Source organism: Thalia democratica, chromosome 6 (genome assembly GCF_965202585.1).
Source record: "Thalia democratica chromosome 6, ktThaDemo2.hap1.1, whole genome shotgun sequence".
Classification (NCBI taxonomy): domain Eukaryota; kingdom Metazoa; phylum Chordata; class Thaliacea; order Salpida; family Salpidae; genus Thalia; species Thalia democratica.
Window position 1 is genome coordinate 28,185,808 of NC_139170.1, and position 10,635 is coordinate 28,196,442.

General features: G+C 25.8%; 2 protein-coding genes across 2 annotated transcripts; one reads left to right on the plus strand and one right to left on the minus strand.

Annotated features, from left to right (window-relative positions):
- The first annotated feature begins 469 nt into the window (after positions 1–469).
- LOC145838666 (uncharacterized) lies at positions 470–5,880 on the plus strand. Its single transcript, XM_082946291.1, has 6 exons — positions 470–601; positions 657–756; positions 3,586–3,705; positions 4,019–4,115; positions 4,937–5,080; positions 5,511–5,880. Exons 1-6 carry the CDS (start codon positions 517–519, stop codon positions 5,580–5,582), a joined length of 618 nt encoding a protein of 205 aa, XP_082802417.1. The 5' UTR covers positions 470–516; the 3' UTR covers positions 5,583–5,880.
- Positions 5,881–9,068: 3,188 nt separating this feature from the next.
- LOC145838403 (acyl-CoA:lysophosphatidylglycerol acyltransferase 1-like) lies at positions 9,069–10,161 on the minus strand. Its single transcript, XM_082945990.1, has one exon. It carries the CDS (start codon positions 10,117–10,119, stop codon positions 9,319–9,321), a length of 801 nt encoding a protein of 266 aa, XP_082802116.1. The 5' UTR covers positions 10,120–10,161; the 3' UTR covers positions 9,069–9,318.
- Positions 10,162–10,635: the final 474 nt, after the last annotated feature.

Sequence of the window (10,635 nt, forward strand, 5' to 3'; positions counted from 1 at the left end):
TTTCTATAGAATTTTATCTAATTTCTGTTGATCATTTAGTTTTACGGTAAATGTTAAATTATAGTTTTTGAATTAAACTTTAAAATACATTATTAACATTGAAATATTTGTTTTTTTTTTTATATCGTTTGCTAAATTTTAAAAAAGTTAAGAAAAGCTAAAAATTTAATTTTAAGCAACGAATATTGTCCGAAAATAGTTTAAAATGTTTTAGTAGTAAAACAGTATAAGGTAAACAGCTTTAGGCGGCGTATTTTTATCACTTTTAAATAATATACAGTTTTTAAACATATTGAAAATTACATTATATTGTAATTTCAATAAAGTTTTTTTACCACCTAATGACCATAAAAAACTCTTTCTTAGAAGCAATTGAAACCACAACAACACACTTATTTAAACGCATACAATTTAAATCCCTTGAGCTACAAAGTTTTATTTTCGAAGTAAAATTGTATATAAACATGTAGATTTATCAAAAGTATTAAATCAAAGCATCGTAGCTAGCATTCCAGAATGAAATACTCAGTTGAAGTTCTTGTTTTCATTTCTTGTTTTTTGTATGTCCATGCAAAACCAATTGGAAACTCTGTCGATCTGTGTAAGTTTTTTAATTATTTAGTTTTTGATTAAATAGTAAATATCATATCAAGTAGTGACTGATGATGCCGCAAAGGAAATATCAAATGTTGTTGAAAGTATGAAACTCACTGATATACAACAAGAAGTTGGAGATTATAAATTATCGTTTGAAAAGTTAGTTTTTGTTTTTTGATTAATTTTCATACTTTTAAAGTAATTAAAAAGTTAAAAAAAATTAATATGTCTAAACCAGAAATAAATGGTCATTTTGACAAAAAATAACTAAAAATGTGTCAAAGTTTAAACAAACTGAACTTGAACTGATATTTAAACTTTAAGAATTTATTAAGAAACTTAAAAACTACATGATGTTTTCAACGTTATAAAACTTACAAACGTATATAATAGGGGTGGGCAACGTAAATAGTTGACGGGCCGGATCCAAAAAAAAAAAGTCTTCAGCGGGCCGGAGCATTTCGAATTAGTGATCTACCGGATTCAGCTGGATCTATTTTTAGATCGGGATCCTAATTTTAAAATATTATCCTGATCCGGCTAAATACTATTTTTAGACAAAGATCCGGATCCGAACGTATGCTTATTTGAAAAAAATTTGGATCCGGCCGGGTGCTAATTTATCGTGTTATTCAGAATTTTGAATCAATATATTAACTACCAAGGTTCTCAAGTATGAAATTTTGTTTTAATTTTTATTAAGGATTCATAACTATATATTTATTATAACTCTGGATCGAATTAATAATAATTAGTCTTATAAAAACAATAATTTACTTACTAAAAAAAACCCTAGCCTAATATTTCAAGCTAAAACATTAAAAAATTGTTAATTATTCAAAATTATATAACTTTGGCAATGCTTGGCTGTAGTTTTCATTAATAATACTATTCAGAAGTTGACTAACATTACAAAATTAAACTACTACCTTTTAATTTAAACAAACTTATTAAGATTCATTACACATTTTTGCACGTATAAAAGAAACAAAACAACAAATAATTCTGATATAATAAACAGTTTTACCGTAAAAAGCAAAAAAAAATAAATTAAAAGATCTTGATGAAACACTTAAGGTTAATCATATATCACAGTTGTTTAAATCTTGTTGCATGAAGGTTTAGGAAAATCTGCAAGTGCACTGAAATACCGATTAGGTTTGACATTAGCTTATCCTTGTTAAAGTTAATGGTCGGAAATATTTGTTTTTAAATGTATGAAGTTTCGAACAAAACAACTAGGTTCATGGTCATATTTTGAAGTTGCCAAACTTTGGCTCGTTCAATAATATATAAAATCTATCTAAAAATCTACTAAAAGCAGCGATATTGTATGCTTGATTAAAATTTTCACATCAAAATATTTAAAAATAGTTAAACCTATATAAAAAATTACTTTGACTTAAAATTCTAGTACTTTTACTTTCAAAATATCAAACAGTAATGATAAACTTATGAAACTTAACTAAGTTCTGTATTCTAAAAATAACATTATCAAACAATTCATCTAAAATACTTTTATAAAAGTACTAACATGAAATAACGAAATACTAAAATAAAAAGAGATTAATTAATACTAAACATGATAACTATAACAATTTAATAAACTTTTAGACTAAGATCAGTTTCACTAATGAAATTAGTAATAAACGAAAAACTAATATATAAAACTGTCATATTATATATTAAATGTAAAGTTTAAAGAGTTTAGGAGGAATAATTACACTAAAAAGAAGTCAATGAAACATTTGTGGATCATCAAAGTTTTTAACAAATTGTTTAAAATTTTAAAGTATACAAGAAGAAGATATTCTCAGTAAAAACTGCAGATTGGTATCAGTAAGATTTGAACGCAGCTAACTTTTGTTTATATACTTGTTTGAAAATGTTTGTTCGCAAATATATACAGACCCAAACAGAACAAGCAACTTCATTGCCATCTTTTTTAAATTAACAAACTTTGACTTGTTACGTAGGGCATAAAACTGTCAAAATTTTAAGGTTTGAACTTTTTTTTTAGTGTACTGTCACATTTAAGTTTAGCAGTTCTAACTGTATATTACTAGGTGCATTTTCGGTGTCAAACGTCAACTATGATGAAACAATATGAAATTCTCCTATTAGTTGTTGAAAGTCTGCAAAACGACGACCAAACTCATTATCAAGTGAAACTATTGTCATCAATTGGTCATCACTAAACTTAACCATAAAGTTAATTAAAAAGTCATTAATAAAAAATTAATAGGAAAAAAAAGGGCAGTTTTTAGTCTCAACTTAAAATATTTTACTAAAATTTAATGTTGAGCAGTTTAACTTTAAATAATTGTCAATGTTTAAAAGGATTTTTTTTACTTTTCTAAACAAGTGTAAAAACAACTCACTACACATCTAGGTTTTTTGGACTTTAAATCATCTTGGTTAAAAAAGACAGCAATTTTTAACACGTCCATTCTTTAAAAGTTATTATGGTAGGTAAGATCGTCTAAATTAGTTTAGCGAACAATTGTTTTTGGATAATTTGAAAAAGAATTACTTCAACTGATTCGAAACAGAAAAAGGTACTTAAACAAAAGAGTGTTTATATCACCACAAAAGTAAAAAGCTAATTTTACAAACGTTTTCAGGGTCAAAGTCTTACATTTTTGTTTTATTAAGATAATTCTTAAAAGGTTTTGTACAAATTTTGTAATATTTACATTGGTTGACCGGATTTCATATAAAATTGAAAATGCTTAGCGGGCCGGATCATCTACTCGCGGGCCGGATCAATTTTGTCCGCGGGCCGGATTCCATTTAAATTTTAAAAAGGTTTGGGGGCCGGTCATTTTCACTTCGCGGGCCGGATTCGGCCCGCGGGCCGTACGTTGCCCACCCCTAGTATATAACTAAGTTCTAGAGTCAGTAAAACAAATTGTAAGTAAAGTGTAGTGACAAAACAAAAAGTGTTATATATATAAATGTATAAAAGTATTTAAAAATTTAAAACAGCATAAAAATTGCTAAATTCAATGTTGATTCGATGAAGTTGCACAATGTTAATGGAGCTTATAAAGTGCAACTAGGTGGCGCAAATGGAATAATTGAAGCTGATGCAACTGCAAAACAGAAGTTTGTTATTTTATAAAAATAATTTAACTTGATAAAAAACGTAAATTAAAGCTGTAATGTTTACTATAGAAGGTACTATATAAAAGGTAACTCAACTTTTAGCTTAAATTTCTTGTTTTTATAATGATATAACTTGTATAACGTACAATGTAAATAAGTTATTCTTACAAAAAAGTTAAGATAACTACTTTTAAATGATCATAAAAAACCAACTAAATAAGTCTGATATTCGTTTTCGGCTTTAAAATAATGAAATTTTCTTGAAATTAGTTCAATTAATATGATAAGTAAACAAAAAAAAATTAAATTTCAGTTCAAAAGAAGCCTCAGCGCATACACTAGGCTACATAAACAGTTTAAAAGTGTCAAATTATGACGTAAAGATCAAAAAAGTTGACGGGCAATTCAAAGTGAGTTGAGTTTATTTTTTATAAACTGTCTGATAACTCTGCTAACATTTAAAATTACATAGCTTTCTATGGGAACGGGTCAAATATGCACGAAAATACTATTGCTCGAAAAATCAAATATGCACGAAAAGACGCTTTTGCAAGAAGACACTTTTGCACGAAGGGTCATTTTTGCACGAGAGTAAAAATATAAAATAAAATAGAGAAAATAAAATAAAAATAAAGTATAAAAAGACAAATTTGAAAAAAAAAAACAGTTACCGACCGAGGGTAAGGGGTGGGGTAACAGTGATAGAAAAAAAATCAAAAAAATCTAATAAAAATTATTAATCAATAAAAAAAAAGGAAATTAAAAATTAATAAAAAATTCATTATAAAAAAAAAATAAAATAGAATTACCGACCTAGACAGGGTTAGGGGTAGTGGTGGAAGTAAAAAAATAATAAAAATTAAAGTAAAAAAAAATTAAAATAATTTTCAACCCGTGCAAAAAAGTATTCGTGCAAAGGTGTCTTCGTACTTAAATGTTCCTTCGTGCATATTACTCAAACCTCTTTCTATACAGTAAAACTCTAAAATACAGGATAAACACTTTTAATAATGATACGAAGGTTGATCATGTAATGCACTTTGTATGAAATTGAATTTTTTATAAAAAACACTGTATAACAGGTAATTATTTAGATGTTTTTTTTTTAGTTATCTGAATCTACAATTTCTTATAAATGCTTTTTTCTAATACTTTAATCACATGGACGTAAAAATATTTGAATATTATTTCTTTGTATTTATTTTATGTATACAAAACATGTTTTAACCAGGCTGAAATAACTACATGTAATGTAGTTATTGAAGATCATCTTTTGAGTGTAAAACTAGAAGGAGATTCTGGATTACAAAATTTTCTCACAAGTTTCTTCGAACACTACTATGTGGCAATAGCTAATCGTTTGTCACAAACAGAAGTTTGTTTTAATAGATAAAAATAATAATTTCTACTGAATTATAAACTTTTAGAAAGCTTCTTAGCTATTTAGTTTTTATATAGTTCTAGTTAAACTAAAACACTAAATTATTTGAATAACAAGTTGTTTGTTCTAAGTGATTAATTAATTACTACGTAAGAAACATTTAATTTTACTTTACAGTTACTGTGTTTCATATCAGCCTAAAACAAGTTATTTAGAATACTTGTTTACGTTACAGTTTTTCATTGTGTTGTACACGTTAATTTAACTTGTAAAACTTTAGTTTTCATTTTTTTAGTAAACAATGTTTATTTGAATTTACTTGATATAGAATGCGTTGTAAAAACATTTGTAAATGAACTAAATTAAAATAGATAAAAAATCATTGCAATTTGATTATTTATCATTATATTCAAATTCTTAACAGATTTGTGCTATAGTGAAACCAGAAATTCAGAAATTATTGGACGAAAAATATTTAAACGAAATTCTCGGATAACTAATGATCGTTTATGTTTATGAAAACTTATAATTTTGTTTTATTGATTTTGAATTGACTTTTAAGACTTGTATAAAACTTTGATTTTTAGTTTTGATGCCTTTTTTATTAAAAATTTTTATGCTAAATTAAACAAAAATATAGTTTATTTTAACACTATTTTTACATTATTTGTAAAAAATTTATCAAAAACTAACTGTTTGTTGCTTTAAGCTTCTAAATTAAAATTAAAATTTAAAATAGTTAATTATCACAAACATAGTTTTAAATTTAGACATACAAAAACAACTATAATTTAACTAATAACAAAAGCATAATTTTTAAAAATGTTAGTAATATTCTATTATGAATTACCTTTGAATATTTTAAATTATGTTAATAGTATTATTCAATCCGTAGTCTATAAATTTTTGATGACTAGAGTTTTCAATTGTTAGATATAACTTACAAATCTTTAAAGTTTCTAATTTTCAACTAATATTTTGTCAAATGTAACAATTGAAACAAATTTAAAAAAAAAAAAATTTCGTTAAAAAAAGTGTACTATGTTGCTGTTAAAAGTATGACTTGGTTTAGCTAATGTGTAAAATTTGCACTTAGATCATCGTGTATTAGGTTTTATCGTTTAAATAAAATATAAAAATAATTTTGAAACAGTTTAAAAAACTTATGTTGACATTGTTAAAAAAACTAGCCCTTACAATTTGGATTAAAGAAATTAGCTAAAACTAAGCATTGAAGATTACAGTAATGAACGGAGCTGTTGAGACTGCTTGTTTTTTTTTTTCTTTTGATATAACTGCAACAGTATATAATTTTCTAAACTTACACAGTCTTTCAATAAGTCTTGAAAAATGAAGTAAAAAAGTTTTAGAATTATTAGAGTCTTTTTTTTATTTCTTTGTTGTACTGCATGTGTATTTAAGCAGCCAGTTACACGGCAAGTGACTTTTAACAAAAAGAAATTGTTTAAATGTACTAAAAATTAACAAAATCGATTAAGTAAAGATATTAATAAAGGTTTTTGGAATTAATATAATCAAATAAAAACATCACTTAAGCTACAGGTCAAAACTAATTTCAACGCTGCTCTTTTAGTTTTAACAACTGTATACAGACCACAAACTAGAACTTATGTCATTTTCTTGATTTGTTTTTACAAGTTCTAGTCAAGTCAATTAATAACTTTATTAATAAACTTAACTATAGAAATATTTTATATCAGCTGTAAGATACAAAAATAAAATCTTTATAGTTCACGCTTGATCAAAAAATACATTATGACTTAAAGTTAAATTAGCTTAACTCAGAATAGAAATTTACTACATTATTGTTAAGTATAATGAAACTTAAAAAAACACTATAAACATCAAACAATTTGCAAAAAATTGAAGTTTATGCATATTTCTATATTTAATTTGCATAGACTGTTACTTTTGAAATTATATTAAAAAATGGTGTAGTTTTTTCAGGTAACTTAAAACGATATCAAAAGTTTAGCCAAACCTAAATTATTAATTAAAATAAGAGGCAGTCTACGAAAAAAATAAAACAGGTAGTTTTTCTGATGTGCTTTTGTAGTTCGTTGCTTTGCATCAATAACACTTATTATTCATATTGAAAATGTTCATAAAGAAATTTAACAAAGTTTAGTTTCTACATCTTGGTAAAATATCTTAAGTATAATCCAATTAATAATATAAAAAGTGTATATAATACAATGTAATAATTAATACATATAAAAACAATTAATTTTGGCTAATTACGAGTATAAAAACCATATGTATACAACTCATATTGTTATTTATGTAAAAGAAATAATCTAGAAGCATTTTAACACTAAAAACTTTGTTTAGGAACTTTTAACGTTTAAAGTTTTACTTCGAGCAATTTAATAAAGCTCTCTTTCAACAAACTAACAATAACTTTATTATAAAAAATACCGTGTAAGAATAAAAAATGATAACTAAATACAGCGAAGTCTACGAGTTGTTTAACTTAACTAACTCAAACTTATCTTAAAAGTTGTTTTTAAGTTAATGATGAAAAATTCACTAAAGATTGGTTGAATATTCATGCTGTAAATGCTAATATTTAAATTTTTTGGTTAGTAAGTTTTTTTTTAATAAACTGAGCTAGTTATCATACTATCAAATGTGATCGTTTTTTTAATGTAGACATTTTGTTTCTATAAAACTGGGTTTACCTATTTTTTAATAATTAGATCCGTATTTATTTTTGAAAACAAGATACAGATTTGAAATTAAAATCTGGAAGTTAACAAAAAAGTAAGTGCTGAATCCAGGTTCCGCAAGATTACAAAACACAAGTAATTATGCGCGAGGCCTTCGAACACCGCCAATTCACTAACATAAAATCATATTTGATAAAATTATTGACTAAAATTTTTTGAAAATTCGAATACGTACTACCAGAGACTTTTAGAAAATCGCATCATAATATTAAATTAATCATTTTTCCCGTATTTGAGACCTCTCGGTTTTTTTTTTTTGGTCATAATTAATAGATTATATAAATAATTCATCAATTTGTACGTATTCAATTCCTACTTAATAATTTTTATTTGAATAACTACATTACATACTTAAAAACCACGGCAAACAATATGCTTACAATTAAACAACAATTAATAACTGTATGGCGTTTTTACTGACTTAATTAACTAAATTAATTAATTTTTTAGAGCATAATTAGTCAGTGTAATTTCTATACAAATGCTTAATTGGGATTAAACTATTCGTTGTTTCAGAGAATTGTTGGACTGTTTAAAATTTAATCTGAAACGATTGTAAAACATATCTGTTTTTACTATTAGCTACAATATTATACATAGTTCAAATGAAAATATTAAAAAGTTAATTGACTGTCATTGTTAAGGGTCAAAAAAATAATATACTTTTATTTCTCAAAAAAACCAAAAGACTTTCAATATTTTATGTACTATATAAACACAAAGTTTACAAATATTTTATTTTAGTAATACTCATATGCATTTAAACATTTTAAGTTAAATTAACTTAATTATTGTGCGCTTAAACTTACTTCAATTGAGCAGTAGGTTTAGCGTAAATCATGCTATGGTTTTCAAGTTTAACTTTTAGATTCAAACTTTATTAAAAAAACATTTTATCGAATTAGATTAAAAACACTTGCATAACAAAAAGTATTTTCTAGTAATCTCAATATTCTAATAACAATTAAACTAAAAAATTGAATGTCAACAAATAGCGATTAAAAACAAATCAGATAGAGATTAAGGTTGTCAAAGGCATTGTGATTGAAGACAAAATGCATTCGTGGTTTATAGGAAGGCATCAGTGTGCAATAAAAAACAGTATATTTTCTTTTAAGCATAGACTTGAATATGATGTTTGAAATAATTAATTCACATAAACACTGACATTTAAAGATCGACAACAAAACTTTTACTTACAAAATTATGCATAATCTCGAATGTAAGACATAAGTTAAGTATTGAAAAACTATGATGAACAAAACAATATTTAAATAATACCAAAATAAAAACTTTCTATTTTCAAAAATAATTCAAACAAATAAGTTTAAAAAAAGCTAGCAATTAGTTGAAATTTATAACTGAAATTGTTTTCAGGTTTCAATTCTGTTATTTTAGTTAAAGAATGTTAGCAAAACTTAAGTGATTAAATGGCCAGGCTGTTTTAAAAGCAAATATGTTAATAAAAATACCATTAATATTTTAGGAGGTATTAGTTATAATAAAAGCTTTCATACAAAAATAAACAAAATACAGTGTCAATACCATCCAAAAATGTGCTAATACATACTTTACTACAGGTAGTTTTTCCACTGGTCTATATGTTGTACTGCTTGGAAAAGCATTGTATTGGTAAAATTTACTTAATAATTCATCTTTCTCAGTAAATCGTGCAAAAATCCATTTTCGAACAGAATCACTATCACCACTTTGCACACTTGATTCACTCAATTTAAAAGATCTGTAGTGAACGTGAAACTTCTGCTTTGGATAGTCTATAGGCATTCCGTGTTGACACAAACTTGGTACTTGGTGGTAGCCTATAGTCATGTCAATTACAACAATGTCTTTGTGCTCCATTGCTTTCAACACTGCTTCAAACCCACTGACGCGAGGTATAGCAACATGACGCAATATTTTATGACGTATTTTGTGTGCATATTTGTCGCTTCCAGCCTTTCTGTTTTTAAAAAAACCTCCTTCTGGAAACATTATCACGGATTTTAAATTTCTCTCACGGTGCTTCAAGTTTTGCCTGATACCGTTTTCCATCAGAAGAATGGAGTCTTGATCTAAAACCTTTTCGCCTAAAATACAAGCAAACTTTTTCGCGTCAACTGGTTGAAGCAAAAAGAAGTCTCCATGACCTTTAGAAACCCAGCCAATTGTGCAAAACTGAATTATCCAGTCCATCACCCACATGCTAGTGTGAAAGAAGTTTTCCTTTTTATATAAAGCTCTCATTACAATTCCTATATCACTGGGACACTGATGATTGATCATGACAATACAATTTTTGTTTTTAAGTAAACCAGCAACATTTTCACCGGACTCCAAAATCTCATGTCCTGCCAAATCTGTCCAATAGCTAACAACAAGGATTGTGTGGTCATACAATATGTGCTCAATTTTCCAGTATAAACTCTTGGAGTAAAGTTTGAGTGGTTTCAATAAGAACAAAAGAACAGTATAGCTCACAGGAAACAATATTATTTGTACAACAACAGTAAAAAACAACACAACAGCTTTTATGTACATTAAAATCATTATTATATATTTTTTTATTATTTCTGAAAAAATTAAAAACTACTTAACAATTACTAAAACTAAAAAAAATTAAAATAAGTAACTTTACAATACTTTAAATTTACCTAATTGTAAAATTTAAAAAGTTATACTTGGACTGTTGCATTACTTACTTCAAATTTAAAGACAAATAAAAATAAAAAAATTTAATATATAAATACAGGGTTGGCAATGGTTTTTTTGTTCAAGGTTTTTGAGTTTCTTTCAGATTTT

Coding starts and splice junctions, on each gene's coding strand:
- LOC145838666 (XM_082946291.1), top strand. CDS start 517: ATGAAATACTCAGTTGAAGTTCTTGTTTTCATTTCTTGTTTTTTGTAT. Junction 4,116..4,936: donor AAGTTGACGGGCAATTCAAA/GTGAGTTGAGTT, acceptor TGTTTTAACCAG/GCTGAAATAACTACATGTAA. Junction 5,081..5,510: donor ATCGTTTGTCACAAACAGAA/GTTTGTTTTAAT, acceptor AATTCTTAACAG/ATTTGTGCTATAGTGAAACC.
- LOC145838403 (XM_082945990.1), bottom strand. CDS start 10,119: ATGATCAATCATCAGTGTCCCAGTGATATAGGAATTGTAATGAGAGCT.